General features: G+C 40.6%; 1 protein-coding gene across 1 annotated transcript in view; it reads left to right on the forward strand.

The window, feature by feature from the left end:
• Positions 1-21,883, forward strand: part of mkln1 (muskelin 1, intracellular mediator containing kelch motifs) — a 108,183-nt gene that overhangs the window by 17,025 nt on the left and 69,275 nt on the right. Inside the window, exon 3 of the mRNA XM_039761355.1 lies at positions 21,338-21,480. Coding sequence (XP_039617289.1) covers positions 21,338-21,480 — 143 coding nt within the window. The remainder of the gene's footprint in view (positions 1-21,337; positions 21,481-21,883) is intronic.

Here is a 21,883-nt window from a genome sequence, read left to right on the forward strand (position 1 = left end):
TTTTCAACTTTTTTCTTCATGGGGGGCATTTCCACACACACAATAATGCTATATACTAGCACAGATGTTGACTTATAAGAGTGAGCCACAATCCCGCAGTGAGTGAGTGAGGGAGAGAAGTTGTGATCACGTGAGGGTCGGCAGAGACTACTCGTCCTGCAAGACAACGCTTGTTTATCAAGTCAAAATTTATTAAAAGTTTTTTGCTCGTCTTGCAAAACACTCGTAAACCAAGTTACTCGTAAACCGAGGTTCCACTGTATATGTATGTATATGTATGACAACGTCTAAAGAACTGCAGGCCTCACTTGCCTCAATTAAGGTCAGTGTTCACGACTCCACCATTAGAAAGAGACTGGGCAAAAACGGCCTCCATGGCAGATTTCCAAGACGCAAACCACTGTTAAGCAAAAAGAACATTAGGGCTCCTCTCAATTTTGCTAAGAAACATCTCAATGATTGGCAAGACTTTTGGGAAAATACCTTGTGGACTGATGAGACAAAAGTTGAACTTTTTGGAAGGCAAATGTCCCCTTACATCTGGCGTAAAAGGAACACAGCATTTCAGAAAAAGAACATAATACCAACAGTAAAGTATGGTGGTGGTAGTGTGATGGTCTGGGGTTGTTTTGCTGCTTCAGGACCTGGAAGGCTTGCTGTGGTAGATGGAACCATGAATTCTACTGTCTACCAAAAAATCCTGAATGAGAATGTCCGGCCATCTGTCATCTCAATCTTGGGTGCTGCAACAGGACAATGACCCAAAACACACCAGCAAATCCACCTCTGAATGGCTGAAGAAAAACAAAATGAAGACTTTGGAGTGGCCTAGTCAAAGTCCTGACCTGAATCCAATTGAGATGCTATGGCATGACCTTAAAAAGGCGGTTCATGCTAGAAAACCCTCAAATAAAGCTGAATTACAACAATTCTGAAAAGATGAGTGGGCCAAAATTCCTCCAGAGCGCTGTAAAAGACTCATTGCAAGTTATCGCAAACGCTTGATTGCAGTTATTGCTGCTAAAGGTGGCCCAACCAGTTATTAGGTTCAGGGAGGGCAATTACTTTTTCACACAGGACCTTGTAGATTTGGATTTTTTTTTCTCCCTAAATAATAAAAACCATCATTTAAAAACTGCATTTTGTGTTTACTTGTGTTTATATTTAGTTAAATGTGTTTGATGATCAGAAACATTTTGTGTGACAAACATGCAAAATAAAATAATAAGAAATCAGGAAGGGGGCAAATACTTTTTCACACCACTGTGTGTGTGTGTGTGTGTGTGTATATATATATATATGTATGTATGTATGTATGTATATGTATATACACTGTGTGCACAATTATTAGGCAAGTTGTATTTTTGAGGATTCATTTTAATATGGAACAAACACAGTGCTATCAGTCAATCCAAAATGTTAATAAACCTGAAACCTGAATGTTTCACAACGGAAATGTGAGTGTGAACATCATCAGGGGAATACATATGTGCGCACAATTATTAGGCAACTATTAGTGTGCAGATTTATTATGCAACTAAAGGAAAAATGAAAATTTTCCCATCTCACTTGTTTATTTTCATCTGTTATAGTGAGAATAATAAACAAACACCTCAAAATTTACAAATAAACATCTCTGACATTTCCAAAAAATCAATCAATCAATCAATGACCAATATAGCCACCCTTCTTTCCAATAACAGTCATAAGCCTTTCCATTCATGGAGTCTGTCAGTTTCTTGATCTGTTGATGATCAGCTTTTGTGGAGCAGTGACTACAGCCTCCCAGACACTCTTCAGAGAGGTGTATTGTTTTTCTCCCCCGTAAATCTAGCGTTTAAGAAGTGCCCACAAGTTCTCGATAGGGTTTAGGTCAGATGAGGAAGGGGGGCCATGTCATTATTCCTTCATCTTTAAGGCCTTTACTGGCTGGCCACGCAGTGGAGAACTTCGATGCAAGTGATGGAGCATTGGCCTGCATAAAAATCAGTGGTCTTTTTCCTGTATCACTGTTTGAAGAAAGTGTCTTCAAAAACTGGCAGTAGGTTTGGGAGTTGATTTTGAGTTCATCTTCAATGCAAAAGGTCCAACTAGCTCATCTTTAAAAATACCAGCTCATACCAGTACCCCACCTCCACGTTGGAGTGGAGCTCTGTGCCCATTACTGATCCACAGGTCCATCCATCTGGTCCATCAAGAGTCACTCTCATCTCATCGGTCCATAAAACCTTTGAAAAAAATCTGTCTTCAGATATTTCTTGGCCCAGTTTTGACGTTTCAACTTATGTTTCTTGTTCAGTGGTGGTTGGGTTTCAGCCCTCCTTACCTTGGCCATGTCTTTGAGCACTGAACACCTTGTACTTCTGGGCACTCCAGGTAGGTTGCAGCTCTGGAATATGAAAGTACTGGAGGATAATGGGTTCCTGGTAGCTTCACGTTTGATTCTTCTCAAATCTTTGGCAGCTAATTTGCGTCTTTTGTTCTCAACACGTTTCTTGCAACCCTGTTGACTATTTGCAACAAAATGTTTGATGGTTCTGTGATCACACACCAATATCTTAGCAATTCCAAAAGTGCTGCATCCCTCTGAAAGACTTTTTACAATTTTTGACTTTTCAGAGTCAGTTAAATCTCTTTTTTGGCCCATTTTGCCCGAGGAAAACTAGCTGCCTAATAATTCTGCACACCTTGATATAGGGTGTTGATCTCCTTAGGCCACACCCTCCCTCATTACACAAATACACATCACCTGACGTACTTAAATCCAATAAGCATTCAAGTTAATACAGCTTGGAGTTGGAATATACGCATTAAAAATGATGATATGGTCAAAATACTCACTTGCCTAATAATTGTGCACACAGTGTATGTATGTATATGTGTATATGTGTAATATAAATATAAATATATATATATATATATATATATATATATATATATATATATATATATATATATATATGTGTGTGTGTGTGTGTGTGTGTGTGTGTGTATGTATATATGGGGTGCAAAACAGGCAAATACATTGATTTTCTGAATATATAAAGTCGGCGTCGGTATATATAAAGTCATTCCCGAATATATAAAATCAAAACCTGAATATATAAAGTTAGCGTCGGAATTTATAAAGTCATTCCTGATTATATAAAGTCAACATCGGAGTATATAAACTCATTCCTGAATATATAAAGTCAAAATATATTGATTGAAACGACTCGGGCACATTTTTAGTAAACTAAAATAAACTGAAACATGTTAAGAAAAGCATATTTAGAAAAATAAATAAAAAAAACACTGTTCAGTTAATGTTTTGAAAATGATGCATGTGCCCTGCCCGGGATTGGTTCCTGCCTTGCGCCCTGGGTTGGCTGGGATTGGCTCCAGCAGACCCCCGTGACCCTGTGGTCGGATTCAACGGGTTGGGAAATGGATGGATATTCCAGCGCTGACTTTGTATATTCCGACGCTGACTTTAAATATTCAATCTTTGACTTTATATATTCCAGCGCTGACTTTATATATTCCGACGCTGATTTTATATATTCAGGTTTTGACTTTATATGTTCAGAAATAAGTTTTGACTTTCTATGTATGTATGTATATATGTATATATTTATATGTATGTATGTATGTATATATGTGTACCCTTCTTCTTCTGCCTCCTTTCTTGGTACACCTGTATATCAATTATTATCAAAGTAAACTATCACAATAGAGCCTACTTAGAGTAAAGTCTAACTAACAATACTATTTTTAATTATTGTGGTTTTTTGGTTGGATTTTGAAAGAACCCCAACTTAATTGTCCTTATATGTAGTATCATTTTGTTTACTTTTCTATTATGCATACAGTTGACATTGTGTTACAATCTCTGTATATCTGAACTTCTAATGTAATGTGTTCAGGTGTCGGTACTTGCATGAAAACATCTTTGTTTTTCTCCTGCCTTAGTTTTGTTTTAAGTTAAAATTAAGTCTTGGTTCTTTCAAAATCCAACAACAAAGCACAGTAACTTAAGAAAATAAATGTTATTTTGCAAAACGGAATAACATCCCCGTTTTGTGATTGCTGGTACTTCTGTGCCTTAGTCTCTGTGTTTGCGAGGATTCACACTCTGAGGATTTCCTGTCTAAAATTAAAAAGCCCATGTTAGTTACTGGACAGAGTGAGCAAACATAGAGGTCAGTATTCAAGGCAGCAAAATATTACAGATCAAATAATAATTTTGGGGAGGCTTTGCAGGAATTCTGCAGTAGTCTTACCTCTAGAAATAGCACATCTAACATGAACAGCACATCATCCCAAACTGGACATCTTAAAAGCAGAAGAAAAGAACATACAATTATGTCTCAGAATTCGAGTATACTGGCATCTGTTGAGCCACATGTTAGGCTGGTTACCACTGGGCATCCTGTAGGGTGAAGAATAAAAAATACAATAAAGGGCCATTATTTCTTATTGCTGCAGCTAGAAAAACAAGTTATTTCTAAGGTGCAACCCTTCTCCATTATATTTAGTTAAATGTATGTGTGTGTACTCCTTCTAAACCAACAGCTTAAGTGATAAGCTAATGACAAGTGACAACAGCAGGTGCCCAGTCTGTCACTGCCACATCAGACGCACACCACACTTCTCTGATGGCTTTGGACATAAATTTTAAAATTGCCTGTTTTGTGCCATAGAAGTTTTTTCTACCAAACAACGTTAAAGAAATCCATTTCAAAATTATGAATAAGTAGTAGCCAACTAACAGATTAATTCATAAGTATGACATTAATATATCCCCAAAATGTAGTTTTTGTACAAATGAAGACAAATCACCTCTCACATTTCTTTCTTCTCCTATTCCAAAATGTTTCATTAAGATTTATTTCTGTTACTGTCTTGAATGGCAAAACAATATGTCACTCTTTAAATCTTATTCTTCTGTATACAATTTTGAAGACTAAATGTTAGAAAAAGCAGTGCCTTACTGGAAATTGGAGGCATTTGAATTGAAATGGGAGATAAGAGGGTATAACGGGGATGCGAGAAATACATTCAGAGTGTGGAGAAACTCTAGAGGCAGCGTGTGTATTAACTTGTGGATTTTTCTGTGAGTTTTTGGTGGCAGCATGACGAAGTTGCTTCCGCAAGACCATGTTAGCTGTGGAGCTCAGCTCGGAGCGAAATGAAGTGAATGAAATGAGGTGAATGGGAGGGGAGATGATGACGTGACTCCCCCACCTGCCTTAACTGTCAATCCCTCCATAAACACAGTCTGTTAGATTTTGATGTCCACGGCTTTATTTAATGTTAGCTCAGACCTGGCACTTAAAAGTTTCTCTAACACTTTTGCTGAGTTTCAGCCAAACATTATTCTATCCCTGACGATCTCAACTCTCCTTCATATAAATCAGTAAAGGAGAGAGGACTAAACACTAAGGAAAAAGAACGGCAAGACCACGTCAGATGCGGAGCTGAGCTCGGCGCGAAATGAAGTGAATGAAATGAGGTGAATGGGAGGGGAGATGATGACGTGACTCCCCCACCCGCCTTAACTGTCAGTCCCTTCACAAACACAGTCTCTCGAAATTTGCATAAGCACAGTCCTTCACCAGCAATTTTAACTTAGTTACAAAGTGATCAAAACTCTCGTTTATACCCTGCATCCTCTCATTAAACTTGTATCTCACGAATATCGTATTAGTCTTGGGCATGACAAACGCTAGCGGCAGCCTGTCTATGAACTTAATTTAAACTTTAGGTTTACACCGTGCTTTGTTTCCGAAGTAGCTGCACTCATGAATATGCTTGTATGCGTCACTCGCTTCATATTCTTTTCCTACCTTCTCAATTGTGTAATGCGCTTTTTGAACAGGTTTGATTCATCGAAGAGATCACTTGTACTGCATTCAGTCAGTTCACGTGAGCCGCTCTCTTGTGTGATCTTGCAATATCCACGGCTTTTTTTAATGTTAGCTGAGGCCCAGCACTTAAAAGTTTCTCGCTCCAGCAATTTTAACTCCGTTAAAAAAAGTGATCCAAAGTCCTCGTGTCTTCTCATTAAACTTGTATCTCGCGAATATGGTATTCATCGTAGGCATGACAATTGGCAGCGGAAGCGTGTCTATAAATTGTGTAATGCGTTTTTTTCTTCAGCGCTCTTTGGAGCTCTTCCTTGTTTTCTACATACTGCATTCACAGTCAGTTGACGTGATTATGTGGGAGGCGTGATGATGTGAGACACAACTCCGCTTCCCATGGCCATCGAGCTGCAATCTATTACAGTATATGGATAAAAATAGGTTCCAGTTATGACCATTACACGTAGAATTTCGAAATGAAACCTGCCCAACTTTTGTAAGTAAGCTGTAAGGAATGCGCCTGCCCAATTTCAGCATTCTATCTACACGGGAAGTTGGAGAATTAGTAGTGAGTGAGTCAGTCAGTCAGTGAGGGCTTTGCCTTTTATTAGTATAGATTCGACATCTCGATTACATTGTTTTGCTTAATAATTAGCATGCTGTTCACTCTTTAAGATAAATAAAAAATGTGGACAAATGTTAAAAGAAACACATTACCAAATGCTAATAGGGTGTTACAAAATAAATTACATACATCCATTAATCCATTAACCCAAACACGGAAAATGCTGTGATTTTTACGATTAAACCACGAGATTGAGGTATTGCAACTAAAAATGATGTACTTACAGAAAGCTGTATGTGTCCATTATAAAATTCACAGACACACGTCGCATTTCATTTCACTCCCTCTTCATTTGACTGGAGTAAAATTTTTCAGGCAATCATCTTCCAAGCCGTTCTAAAATTCAAAAGTTTCCATCTTTTCCAGTAAGAAGTCCACTTACAGATGGAAATAAACATCAACAGAAAATGACTCGCAAGTAGCCTGAAGTCCAAAGATCAAATAAACACTTTCACAAAAGTTTCAAGGACAACCCAACAGCTTCTGTGGTGTAGCGGTAAGATTTGCAGACTTGTAATCAAGAGTCCCCGGTTTGATCCTGACTGCCTCCTATTTTTGCCTTTTTCAGTAGTGAGCTGCTCTTATTGTTAATATTATACAGTACACGCATACATTTGGTTTGCGTCTGCAACAGACCGTGTACATTTATAGTACTGTACTTGTAAAAGTTACCTTTTTTTTTTTCATTTTTATTCACTCAGTCACGATCACGATACATACTACCACCCTAGGGATCTGACGCTGTCAGTTTTTATTTGAAACTGGGAATAACTGTAGATGTGAGTAGTGTTTTGAGGCAATGGAACTGCACATTCTCTGATCTGGAGGGATAAAAGCTGACACACAAACGCTGGTGAATCTGCCTTATTCGTATCTCACCGTCACTTTATTTTTTTTATTCAGTTTTATTCAAATAAATAAAAAAGAGAAATATATGGTACATTGGGACATACATTTATGGTACTTGTAAAAGTTACCTTTTTTTCAGTTTTATTCTCTCGATCACGATCACGCTGTAACCACATTTATAGGACAAAAGATGCTGACAGAGAGGTGCGAACGGATTTAACGAGTAATTCTAGTGTTTTAAAAAAAAATAAATAAATAAAAAAATATATATCTTCACAGCTCTGCACTCATTAAGTGCAGGTGCATGTCACCACCTCATTTGAATGTGCGTGTCACATTTTTATATTTTTTTTGTTGCTTGCCCTTTGGGGCCACCATAGAGAATTCCATCAATTGCCCACTTGCTTTGCCGGGTGTGGCACATTGCAAACTTTTTCCATAGCAGCAGTACAGCTAGTCAGTGCTTAAAGAGAAGCAATGTTATTGGACTTGCCAATGCTCAAACTGGAACAACAGCAAGTCATTTTGGCAGCTCTGCATGTAGGCAGCAAGGTTGCTTCCGCTGTTACTGGCATACACTGCGCTTGTCTACAACACATCCGCCATAGGTGCCCAGTCGTTTTTAATGTGCGATTGTCTCGTAGGAATCTGCTGGCCTGGATGTTCAGCTATCCACACATCTGATTTAAGTGTCGAAGATGCTGATTTCCATTAAAGAGGGCACACCGTTTTATAGGAGATAGTAAAGTACTTTTTCCCATAATAAGCCTTACCAGGCACATTAGCAACATCTACTGGATTGGATGCCAAAGGCGAAGATAAGCAAAAATGTACAGTACATCTAACGCATTCATGGAGAAGTGAAATATTAAATATTGAAACTCGGTGGCACCAGTAAGTGATTAATGCTGGATAATGCCAAAGGATATGAAAAACATCAATGGAAAAAAGAACTTATATCACGTAATCCACAGTATCCAGTCCAGTATCAATTTGTATGGTCAAAACATGCAAAATGTATGCATTTTCTGCTAAAATGTTCTTAACAATTACTTCCTGAAAGTGGCTGCATTGAATGTAAACATCAAAAATATCATTCCCGTAATGCAATGTGTTTGAATGGAAGATCTGCCTTTCCCTTTCATTCACTGGTAAAGAAACCTGTCTTTCATTACGCGATACGATTTAAGGGAGAATTTTTTTTATCGTGTTTTTCCCCATTGACATTTTTCACATCTTTTTCCACTGTCCAGCATTGATCACTTATTTTTCTCGGACACCACTACACCCTATGTAGGGTAAGTAGCATTTAAACAAAATATTTTTGGGTGGAGTTTCTTAGATAACTGTGCCCCGAAGCTTTTCATATTCTGTGCAGTGATTATTTCACAGATTATGAAACAAGTTACTTGTTGAGCTGTCTTTTAACAGCAACCACTTCCCAACATAGTTTGTAGATTGCTGTTTTTTGAGCAACATTTGTATTTTCAAAGCCAGACCACCCTCATTCATGAGGGGATGATCCACGTCTATCAATTAAATCTAAGTACATACAGTGGTGTGAAAAACTATTTGCCCCCTTCCTGATTTCTTATTCTTTTGCATGTTTGTCACACAATGTTTCTGATCATCAAACACATTTAACCATTAGTCAAATATAACACAAGTAAACACAAAATGCAGTTTTTAAATGATGGTTTTTATTATTTAGGGAGAAAAAAAAATCCAAACCTACATGGCCATGTGTGAAAAAGTAATTGCCCCCTGAACCTAATAATTGGTTGGGCCACCCTTAGCAGCAATAACTGCAATCAAGCATTTGCGATAACTTGCAATAAGTCTTTTACAGCGCTCTGGAGGAATTTTGGCCCACTCATCTTTTCAGAATTGTTGTAATTCAGCTTTATTTGAGGGTTTTCTAGCAAGAACCGCCTTTTTAAGGTCATGCCATAGCATCTCAATTGGATTCAGGTCAGGACTTTGACTAGGCCACTCCAAAGTCTTCATTTTGTTTTTCTTCAGCCATTCAGAGGTGGATTTGCTGGTGTGCTTTGGGTCATTGTCCTGTTGCAGCACCCAAGATCGCTTCAGCTTCAGTTGACGAACAGTTGGCCGGACATTCTCCTTCAGGATTTTTTGGTAGACAGTAGAATTCATGGTTCCATCTACCACAGCAAGCCTTCCAGGTCCTGAAGCAGCAAAACAACCCCAGACCATCACACTACCACCACCATATTTTACTGTTGGTATGATGTTCTTTTCTGAAATGCTGTGTTCCTTTTACGCCAGATGTAAGGGGACATTTGCCTTCCAAAAAGTTCAACTTTTGTCTCATCAGTCCACAAGGTATTTTCCCAAAAGTCTTGCCAATCATTGAGATGTTTCTTAGCAAAATTGAGACGAGCCCTAATGTTCTTTTTGCTTAACAGTGGTTTGCGTCTTGGAAGTCTGCCATGGAGGCCGTTTTTGCCCAGTCTCTTTCTAATGGTGGAGTCGTGAACACTGACCTTAATTGAGGCAAGTGAGGCCTGCAGTTCTTTAGATGTTGTCCTGGGGTCTTTTGTGACCTCTCGGATGAGTCGTCTCTGCGCTCTTGGGGTAATTTTGGTCGGCCGGCCTCTCCTGGGAAGGTTCACCACTGTTCCATGTTTTTGCCATTTGTGGATAATGGCTCTCACTGTGGTTCGCTGGAGTCCCAAAGCTTTAGAAATGGCTTTATAACCTTTACCAGACTGATAGATCTCAATTACTTCTGTTCTCATTTGTTCCTGAATTTCTTTGGACCTTGGCATGATGTCTAGCTTTTGAGGTGCTTTTGGTCTACTTCTCTGTGTCAGGCAGCTCCTATTTAAGTGATTTCTTGATTGAAACAGGTGTGGCAGTAATCAGGCCTGGGAGTGGCTACGGAAATTGAACTCAGGTGTGAAACACCACAGTTAGGTTATTTTTTAACAAGGGGGCAATTACTTTTTCACACAGGGCCATGTAGGTTTGGATTTTTTTTCTCCCTAAATAATAAAACCATCATTTAAAAACTGCATTTTGTGTTTACTTGTGTTATATTTGACTAATGGTTAAATGTGTTTGATGATCAGAAACATTTTGTGTGACAAACATGCAAAAGAATAAGAAATCAGGAAGGGGGCAAATAGTTTTTCACACCACTGTAGATTGCAAGGCTGGTGGTATCTGTATGGTCTCCTTGCACTTTCTGTTCACTCACTTTAAACCCTTTAAAGTAACTGAGCAGATGATCAGAATGGACATATCACATTGTCTCCCTTCAGGTCGATGCACTTCTTGTATCATTCCACTAAGTGCTTCATTCCTTGGGAGAAAAAGCTTTTCAGGTGCTTCCGAATCCTGGTCTGCACCACTTTGTTTACCTCGTCATCAGAGGTGAACTTGTGACAATGCAGAGCCTTTTTATGTGGAAGATGTTCAAAGTACACCTGTTGCATTTCTACCACCGTTGTAGCTGCTACCTGGGTCATCATGGCTTTTGGAGAAGCAAGACTATTTTTGACAACATTCCTCTTTTAGTGCTGTAAATTACAGGTTTCAGTTTCTCTTTAAGCAATGCACAGTAGGTTGCACTAGATGCACCAGAATAGGACCCTTCATGTTTCAAAAGGTGTTCATCAGGATTTTCTTGGTGGAGACCTGTCATTTAGAATTTCGTCTTTATTGGGGAAAATAACTGTTTCTACTGAATGGCTTTGGCTTTTCCGGTGATAGTCCACTCCAAAATTCTTGGATCTTCATAATGTTTCAGGATTTCGGTTGCAGCCTCCACACAGTGTTTCTTATGCAGATCAGTAAGATGTTTGGGTACTCCACATGTTCAGACGTTTTGGTATCACAAGTCATCATGCACTATGGATTGTGCAGATCCATAGTTGATATCCAAATATGCAGCAACAGTGAACAACATAATCAGTTGGTCTTCTCTGGTGAAGGCATTCGCCATGTCAATGTGGGTTTGCGTGCACAGTGTTGATGGTCGATCATATTAAGCTTCGTTAGTTATACTTGTGCTTCCTGCTTTAAACATTTCAGTAAATTTTTCACTAGAGTCATGCTAATTTAATTTTGATTCAGAGCCAATGTCCTTCAATGAACTTCAGCAGGTTTCACTCCCTTTACCCAAAGAAATCTCCCTACAATGCTTTGCTTAGCAATGGTGCAATCCAGCAGCAGAGAGCCTACGTTCATTTGTCCTTGACTTCAGCTAGACTAATGGCAGAGCACTGTGCTATGCGTGTTCAAACTACAGATTGCCAATGTGATATTGTGCCAGCTTCTATCTGTTGCAGTTAATATGTAATTTTCAAATTGCCTTTACTTTTTTCATATACTCTCGTACATCACTTGTAATGGTTCAGAATGATGTATTTGCATATATGGGCCTTTTATGACTTTGGTCAGAGTGTCACAGAATAAAGCACAGAAGATGGTAGTATATCTGATCCTTTTATTTCCTAATTTCTAAATATAAAGAAACCCATTTCTACAGTCTGACATTTATTTGTATGGTCTAAAATAAATAATGAAATAGAATAGTTAAACATCACCAGGCAATGATTAAAATATAATTATCTTTTTCTTTATCGTTTTTGACAGCTGAAGTTAAAACATTTTTGAAAAAGTTATCAACTAATTCTTGAAACAGTGTTACAGAACAAATGTAACAGATCCTGTAATAAAATATTTAGAATTTATCTACAAAGGTTTTGTGAAGACCCCTCATTGAGCCGTCACCTTATTGTGGTGGAGGGGTTTGCGTGTCCCAATGATCCTAGGAGCTATGTTGTCTGGGGGTTTATGCCCCTGGTAGGGCCACCCAAGGCAAACTGGTCCTAGGTGAGGGATGAGACAAAGAATGGTTCAACACCTCCAATGAACAGTAAAAACTGTGGATGACGTTTTCCCTTGCCCGGACGCGGGTCACCGGGGCCCCCCCTCTGGAGCCAGGCCTGGGGGTGGGGCTCGATGGCGAGCGCCTGGTGGCCGGGCCTGCACCCATGGGGCTCGGCCGGGCACAGCCCGAAGAGGTAACGTGGGTCCTCCTTCCCATGGGCTCACCACCTATGGGAGGAGCCAAGGAGGTCGGGTGCAGTGTGAGTTGGGTGGTGGCCGGAGGCTGGGACCTTGGCGGTCTGATCCTCGGCTACAGAAACTGGCTCTTGGGACGTGGAATGTCACCTCTGTGAAGGGGAAGGAGCCTGAGCTAGTGCGCGAGGTTGAGAGGTTCCGGCTAGATATAGTCGGACTCGCCTCGACGCACAGCTTGGACTCTGGAACCAATCTCCTTGAGAGGGGCTGGACTCTCTACCACTCTGGAATTGCCCCCGGTGAGAGGCGCCGAGCAGGTGTGGGCATACTTATTGCCCCCCGACTTGGAGCCTGTGCGTTGGGGTTTACCCCGGTGGACGAGAGGGTGGCCTCCCTCCGCCTTCGGGTTAGGGGAAGAGTCCTGACTGTTGTTTGTGCGTATGCGCCGAACAGCAGTTTGGAGTATCCACCCTTTTTGGAGTCTCTGGAGGGGGTGCTAGAGGGCATACCTTCTGGGATTCCCTCGTTTTGCTGGGAGACTTCAATGCCCACATGGGCAATAACAATGAGACCTGGAAGGGCGTGATTGGGAGGAATAACCCCCCCCGATCTGAACCCGAGCGGTGTTTTGTTACTGGACTTCTGTGCTCGCCACGGATTGTCCATAATGAACACCATGTTCAAGCATAAGGGTCTTCATATGTGCACTAGGCCTCAGTTCGTTGATCGACATTGTGGTTGTGTCGTCGGACTTGCGGCCATATGTCTTGGACACTCGGGTGAAGAGAGGGGCGGAGCTGTCAACTGATCACCACCTAGTGGTGAGTTGGCTTCGATGGTGGGGGAACATGCCGGTCAGACCTGGTAGGCCCAAATGTGTTGTGAGGGTCTGCTGGGAACGGCTGTCAGAGTCCCCTGTCAGAAGTAGCTTCAACTCCCACCTTCGGCAGAATTTCGACCACGTCCCGAGGGAGGTGGGGGACATTGAGTTCGAATGGGCCATGTTCCGTGCCTCTATTGTTGAGGCGACTGACCGGAGCTGTGGCCGTAAGGTGGTCGGTTCCTGTCGCGGCAGCAATCCCCAAACCCGTTGGTGGACACCGGCAGTGAGGGATGCCGTCAAGCTGAAGAAGGAGTCCTATAGGACCTTTTTGTCCTGTGGGTCTCTGGAGGCAGCTGATAGGTACCGGCAGGCCAAGCGGAATGCAGCTTCAGTTGTTGCTGAGGCAAAACTATGGTGGGGATGGTGCGCTTCTGACCTCGACTCGGGACGCTGTGGGTCGGTGGGGAGTACTTCAAGACCTCCTCAATCCCACTAACATGCCTTCCAACGAGGAAGCAGAGCCTGGGGACTCTGAGGTGGGCTCTCCCATCTCTTGGACTGAAGTCACCAAGGTGGTCAAAAAACTCCTTGGTGGCAGGGCCCCAGGGGTGGATGAGATACGCCCGGAGTTCCTTAAGGCTCTGGATGTTGTAGGACTGTCTTGGTTGACACGTCTCTGCAACATCGTATGGACATCAGGGACAGTGCCTCTGAAATAGCAGACCGGGGTGGTGATTCCCCCCAACTATAGAGGGATCACACTCCTCAGTCTCCCTGGAAAAGTCTATTAGGAGGTTCTGGAGAGGAGGGTCCGTCGGATAGTCGAACCTCGGATTCAGGAGGAACAGTGTGGTTTTCGTCCTGGTCGCGGAACAGTGGACCAGCTCTACACCCTTAGCAGGATCCTGGAGAGTGCATGGGAGTTTGCCCAACCAGTCTACATGTGCTTTGTGGACTTGGAAAAGGCGTTCGACCGTGTCCCTCGGGGAATCCTGTGGGGGGGTGCTCCGGGAGTATGGGGTACCGGACCCCCTGATAAAGGCTGTTCGGTCCCTGTACAATCGGTGTCAGAGCTTGGTCCGCATTGCCGGCAGTGTCGAGCCCGCTTCCAGTGAGAGTTGGACTCTGCCAGGGCTGCCCTTTGTCACCGATTCTGTTCATAACTTTTATGGACAAAATTTCTAGGCGCAGCCAGGGTGTTGAAGGGGTCCGTTTTGGTGGACTCAGGATTGGGTCACTGCTTTTTGTGGATGATGTTGTCCTGTTTGCTTCATCAGGCCGTGATCTTCAGCTCTCTCTGGAGCGGTTCGCAGCTGAGTGTGAAGTGGCTGGGATGAGAATCGGCACCCCCAAATCCAAGACCATGGTCCTCAGCCGGAAAAGGGTGGAGTGCCCTCTCAGGGTTGGAGGGGGGAGATCCTGCCCCAAGTGGAGGAGTTTAAGTATCTCGGGGTCTTGTTCACGAAAGTGAGGGAAGAATGGATCGTGAGATTGACAGGCGGATCGGTGCGGCATCCGCAGTGATGCGGGCTCTGCATCGGCCTGTCGTGGTGAAGAAACAGCGGAGCCGTAAGGCAAAGCTCTCAATTTACCAGTCGATCTACGTTCCTACCCTCACCTATGGTCATGAGCTATGGGTTGTGACCGAAAGAACGAGATCGCGAATACAAGCGGCTGAAATGAGTTTCCTCCGCAGGGTGTCTGGGCTTTCCCTTAAAGATAGGGTGAGGAGCTCAGTCATCCAGTGGGGGCTCAGAGTAGAGCCGCTGCTCCTCCGCATCGAGAGGAGTCAGATGAGGTGGCTCGGGCATCTGATCGGGATGCCTCCTGGACGCCTCCCTGGTGAGGTGTTCTGGGCACGTCCAACCGGGAGGAGGCCCCGGGGAAGACCCAGGACACGCTGGAGGGACTATGTCTCCCGGCTGGCCTAGGAACCCCTTGGGATTCTCCTGGAAGAGCTGGAAGAAGTGGCCGGGGAGAGGGAAGTCTGGGCTTCTCTGCTTAAGCTGCTACCCCCGCGCCCTGACCTCGGATAAGCGGAAGAGGATGGATGGATGGATGGATGGTTTGTGAAGAATCAAGCTATCCCAAACACTGCCACATACTGAAGAAACATGCTGTCCCAAACACTGAGTTTGATATAAAATGTGCTATGTTCAGTGCTGTTTAGTTTATCTATATGCAAATACCAGGGACTCAAAGCTGAAACTTTGATCTTTGACGTCTCTTCTCATATTCATCTTTTGATCTCGCACGCAAATGTCTTCCAGTATTTTTGGAAGGGACTGTACATCTGTAAGTAGCGTATAGGGACTTGTAGTATCTCTGAGAAGCAAAATGACTATATGGCAGATCTTTCCAGAAAGCCTCAAAACTGTTAGAAATTAGAAAGTTAATAAGAAGTAAGGGCTATGGAGTAAAAGGGTAAGTGTAAAGTTTACCAGCAATGGATGTTTACCCGAGTCCATAAAACAGCATATATAAACAACTGCAGTACAATTCTAATGAAACACTGTAGATGGGAACAAAAACGTGTCATCTCATTCTGTTCATTTAAGCCTGAAGTTTGCACACCATAGTAAGCCTAAAGATGCCAAGGGCTCCTCCACGTCATAGCCAATTATTATAATCACTGTGCTCTGGGTGGTTTTTCAATCTCTGATTCTGTACATTTTAAATCAGTAATTGTATGTTGTGCAGATATAAAGTAACAAGAAGCTGAGTGCTTTAAAGGAATATGTTTTAACATTCCTTTTGTGTTTCGCGATGCAGTATCTGATAGTTGTGTGAAGTTTTACCAACATAGTAAAGATGGCAAGAACAAACCAGTAAGTACACCACCCCTTTAGTGCTATAGTTAAAGTAATGTTTTAATGTGATAGAGTCAGAGTTAGTTGTAATAAGATCACTCTTAAGGATATTTGAACAATTCCTGCAACGTAAGCAAGGAAAATTTTCTGTTTTTAATGATAGTACAGTACTAGAGAGAGGCACAGGAAAAGCTTTCTGGAGATGGTTTAATGTGGAGTCCCTAATATTCCTTCCACAGTGAAGTGCAAATAATAGAGGTTCTGAAAAAAATGGGGTTAAGGTGAAGAATGTGCCAATATAACACTGAGGTTTCATGTAGACTATGTAGAAAATGTAAGATGACAAACAAGTCTACTGGTTTTAGTTTTTTTTTATTGTGCAGTAGAAAGTAATGCATGAACAATGCAATTTTTACATTCTTTTCAAAATGCACATATTGGGATAAACTCTCTGTGGAAACCGTGCTTTCATTTCAGTAGCCTAACAAAATCATATCAGTCTGAGTACATATGACATAACCTAAACAAGTGAGAAACGGGTAAATTGTTTATTAAAGATCTAGCATAAAAGCTAGAGAAATGCAATAAAGTATTATAGTTGGTGGGTTTTCTAAGTAGTGAGAATTGGTTACACCAACTGTGATATCCAAAGAAGTGATTGAGATAAAATCATAATTAAGTGAAAAGGACAAATGAATATTGCAGTTACTGATATATTGATGGAAATGTCCCATAAATGACTTTGTCTCCACTTCTCCCTTCCAGATCAAAAAAAAAAAAATCATCTATATAGGGCAGGGATGTCGAACTCCAGTCCTAAAGGGCCACGGTGGCTGCAGGTTTTCATTCCAATCATCTTTTTAATTGGTGACCTGTTTTTGCTGCCAAGTAACTTTTTTCTTTAGTTTTAATTAATTTGACTCAAGCCCCTTAGCTCTTAGCCAAAAAATGAGACACAAAACAAGCTGCCACGTGACCAGCTCGCCTGTGTCCAACACACAAAATCTGAAAATAAAGAACAGTTAAGATCTGATTAAGACTGATCTCGCAGCTCACCAAAACATTTTGACAGTGTTCTTGTTCACTTGGACTAGATGCAGCACCAATCGTGACTCCTATATATTAACAAAAAAATGTTTATTGAGGATAAAATTCCATTTTAATGCATAATTTATGAATTTAACTATAAATTCTATATTAGCAGCTATATTTTAAAGAGAATATGTGAACGATGTCACTTCCCACATTAAAGGAATTCAGTCTACTAAGGAAAAGGAGCCAGCTCTGCTCTTCCTTATATAGTTCCTTTGTGATCCAAGGCCAGTCCAACCTGTCATTAATGTGGACCACTTCTACATCCACTCCTTGAATAGTGACCAGACATAGGCTGTTTGGTGCAGTGAAAGTCAATAACCAGTTCCTTGGTTTTGATGATGTTAAGATGCAGTTATCTTTGCCCCAAGAAACAAACTTTTCCACCTGACTCCTACACTTTGTCTAATCCCCTTTATCAATACACTCCATATGTGTAGAATCGTCTGAGAATTTCTGCAAGTGACTTGGTGTTCTATTTTAATCTGAGGTGTACAAAGTGAAGTGGCAAGGAGACATGACTGTTCTTTGTGGTGCTCCCATTGTGGCTCACATCTGTATCAGAAATACAGTCCTTGATTCTCACAAACTGTAGTATGCTCGACAGTCCATTATCCAGGAGACCATTGGCTCATCCACCTGCATATCTCAGTGTTAACCGATTGACAGGAATGGCTGGATAGTACTGAAAGCGCTGGAGAAATTAAAAAAACTTAATCCTCCCAGTATTGCCAGTTTTATCTAGGTAAGAGTAATTACTGTGAAGCAGAAACATAATTGCATCCACCAATCCAGTCTTTGTCCGAAAGGTAAACTGTAGTGAGTCCAGGCAGTCCACCACAATAGGGCTTGTATAGTCTAGGACTAGACTGTCCTAGGTCTTCATGATGTGAAGGTATTTGCCAATGGTCTATAGTCATTCAGTGAAGATGTTCCTGCTTTGTTTATAACAGAAATGATGCAGGAAGTTTTCCACCGATGTGGCACTTTCTGAAAACGGGGAATGACTGAACAGGTTACTGAGGACACCACAAAGTTAGTCAGCACAGTTCATAAGAACTCGGACTCAGCTAGGCTCAACTTCCTCACTATTCTGGTGGTAACAGGTTTCCGTCTAATACCTGGCTTGTAGCCGGGAATAAGATGAATCAGTTTGTGGTCAGATTTGCCTAAAGGAGCAAGTAGATTACGCTGAAAGGCATCTTTAACAATTGAATACAGCGGGTCCAGCTTATTTCCTTGAATGGAACAAGTCACAAACTGATAGAGATTTGTCATCAATTGTTCCAAAGTCACAAGGGTGGAGTCGCCACATATTATAACTGCAGGGTCAGAATGAATCATCATTAAAGTTTTAGATACAAAATTAACCATTTCTGTAGCATTTGCAGAGGGAGAAGTAAAATCATTAATAAGGATAATGTAATTTATCTCCCTGGGCAAATAACGTGGACAAATTCAGACAGCTAGAATTTCAATTTCTGAGTTACAAACTGTAGTTTTAACTAACTCTCTCTTTTACACCATTCCTCGTTCACATAGATGACCAGTCCCCCACCTGTCTTTTTTCCACACCACACTTGGGTCTCTGTCTACTTGAATAAGAAATAAGAAATTCATCCAGCATTAAAAAAAGTGCCAGGTATATCAGGTTTAAGACAGAACTCTGTAAAGCATTAAATGGCACTATACTTATATGCTCAATGGTCTGCTGTAAGTGCAGATAGTTAATCCATCTTATTTCACAACATTGCCCATTGCAATAGATCTTGTGCCAGTTCTAAAACCTTTTCGCTTTGCTTTTACTCTTGTGCCAGCTTGTCATCTTCTCTGTCTATTTACATATGGCTCCTGCAGTAATGGATGTGATTGCATTGCAAGTAGCTGATTACAGGAGTATTTATTTAATACACCACTGTCTTAACTTTCACAGTGTCTGTTACTGTTTCAGGTATTGCAGATATAAGGAAACCTTTGGGTCTTCTTTGCGATTTCATCAAAGTTTGCAGCACGATCTAAGAGCAATCTTGACATATAAAATCCATTTAGAAATCAATTGTAATTTTAAATAAGACTAACTAGTAAATAAGTTCAGGAAGAAATAGAAAAACGGAAATACAAAGCTTCTGTAAAAAGTAAGCTGCTTACACAGAGCCCAGAAGTTTTAGTATGTATCATATTTTTAGGTATTTTATGTAAAAGGTAGAATATTGAAATGTGAGAAATTGTCAATTATGTTTACCTCATAAGCTTTATTAACAGTAGAAGTGATCAAGGAGAAGATGCCCAACAAATAGTACATGACTTTTTCATGCTTGTCAGAGTATCAACTGTCATTTTTTTCTCTTTTCCCTTTAGTCTATCAATTTGTTTATTTTGTAATCAATCTTTTTCCTTTCAAATATTTGTATGTGAGTTACCGTGTCTCTTTTTTTTTCATTTTACATGTATTCACTTGTATGTTTATATGTATAATATGTAATTTGTGTTATTAGTATTGCTTTTGTTTTCCTCGTAGAATTATCTGTGCAATATTCTGATCATTTTTGCTAGGTCATTTAGACTTTGTCTTTATATGAATTCTTTGTAATTAATATTTGTATATTTAATTATTTAGCTTGAATATATTTTTTATATTGTTCATATTCTTTTCAATTAGTTGTGTTTTGTGGTGACCACAGTTGCTTTGAAAGTACAGTAATCCCTCCTCGATCGCGGGGGTTGCGTTCCAGAACCCCCCGCGATAGACGAAAAGCCGCGAATTAGAAACCATATGTTTGTGTAGTTATTTTTATACATTTTAAGCCCTTATAAACTCTCCCACACTGTTAACATTATTAGAGCCCTCTAGACATGAAATAACACCCTTTAGTCAAAAGTTTAAACTGTCCTCCATGACAAGACAGAGATGACAGTTCTTTCTCACAATTGAAAGAATGCAAATAGATCTTCTTCTCTTCAGGAGCAGGGAATTTCAGAGGGAGAGAGAGAGAGCGCGCTTGCAAAGAAAAGCAAACAATCAAAAAATCAATACTTGTGCTTTTAAGTTTGCCGAGGCATTTTTAGAGGAGCGTCAGGATCTTCTAAGCAAACAGCCTCTGTGCAAACAGCCCCTCTGCTCACATCTCATCCGTCAGGCGCAGAGAACGTCAGAGAGAGAGAGAGCGAGATTAAAGCAACAATCAAAAAATCAATATATGTGCTTTTAAATATGCCGAGCACCGCAATAAAGCGGCATTTTTAGAGGATCGTCAGTATCTTTTAAGCAAACAGCACCTCTGCTCACAGCCCCTCCGTCAGGCGCAGAGAATGTCAGAGAGGGTGAGATAGAGGCAGAGACAAGCAAACAGTCAAGCTCCGGGCGGGATGCATATCTTATAGCACTGAGGAGTTGTAGTTAATATGTAATACATGCTCTGATTGGGTAGCTTCTAAGCCATCCGCCAATAGCGTCCCTTGTATGAAATCAACAGGGCAAACAAACTGAGGAAGCGTGTAGCATAAATTAAAAGACCCACTGTCTGCAGAAATCCAAACCAGCTTAAAAATCTGTGATATATATTTAGATGTGCTTACATTTAAAATCCGCGATAGAGTGAAACCGCGAAAGTTAAAGCGCGATATAGCGAGGGATTACTGTATATCTTTTTCTTTTTTGTTTTTTAACTTTTTAACATGCATCTTATATTTTACAGTTTCCTGCTTATCCGTAACATCTTTTTTGTGTTATTGAACATAAGCCAGTAATTTATTTCTACATATGGGTGGGTTATACATTCGTTTTGAGTTCAAAAAATCTACATGAGTCAAAAGCAGAATTGTGCAAGGTTTTATTTGTCTAGTAGTAGTTATTGATCAAAAAACTGTGTGTTACATTGAGAGAGATTTTATGGATTGAACTTCTTTCCAGTCTTGCTCTGTGAGTTAGCAGGTAGACTGACTTTTTTTGTGGGGGGAAGTGTGCTTTGCATTTACACATGCTACTTAAATTTTATGTGGCATGATTAACGTTTTTAAGCTTTTACACTAATCACTTTTGTGTCTTGCATTTATTTAACTTAATTTTTGATGGCTCTGTATGTTCATCTACTGCCACTCGATTCCATATTAATTCTGAAAGGGTAGAACTATAAATATTTACTACAGTCTTAAATGTTTTACTTGTTGTAGAATAAGCTTCCAAGTAAGAGTAAAGCGCGAGAGTGTATGAAAATTGCTTGTATTTATTTTTTTGCAGTACCTGATTCTAAAACTGGAAAGACCTGCAATAGCCCAGAGCATAACCTTTGGAAAGTATGAGAAAACACATGTCTGCAATCTTAAGAAATTTAAAGTTTTTGGAGGAATGAGTGAGGAAAATATGACAGAACTTTTATCCAGGTAAGTGAAATTAATGGCAGCTTTTGTAAAGCAAATTGTATTCTGAAGTTTCACTTTTTGTGTTTTAACATTTGTTCTACTTGAATTTGAAGTATATAAGTTTTTTTAAACTGAGATCCACTGTTCTAGTTGTTAACAAGCTACATTTTCTGCAGTATAAGACATTTGCAAATTTTCGTGAATAGGACACTAAATGTTAGGGTTACACATGAAGCATAATGTAGATCGGGTGGGCAAAGTAATTCCTGGAGAGCTGCAGTAGCTGCAGGTTTTTGTTCCAACCCAATTGCTTAATAAGAATCACTTATTGCTCTAGAAACACTCTGCTTTATTATAGTTATCTCCCTCATTAAGATTTCGAACCCTTATTGCTTATTTAAGTCTTAAACAGCTGCTTTCTCGG

The sequence above is a fragment of the Polypterus senegalus genome, chromosome 8, assembly GCF_016835505.1.
Source record: "Polypterus senegalus isolate Bchr_013 chromosome 8, ASM1683550v1, whole genome shotgun sequence".
NCBI lineage: Eukaryota > Metazoa > Chordata > Cladistia > Polypteriformes > Polypteridae > Polypterus > Polypterus senegalus.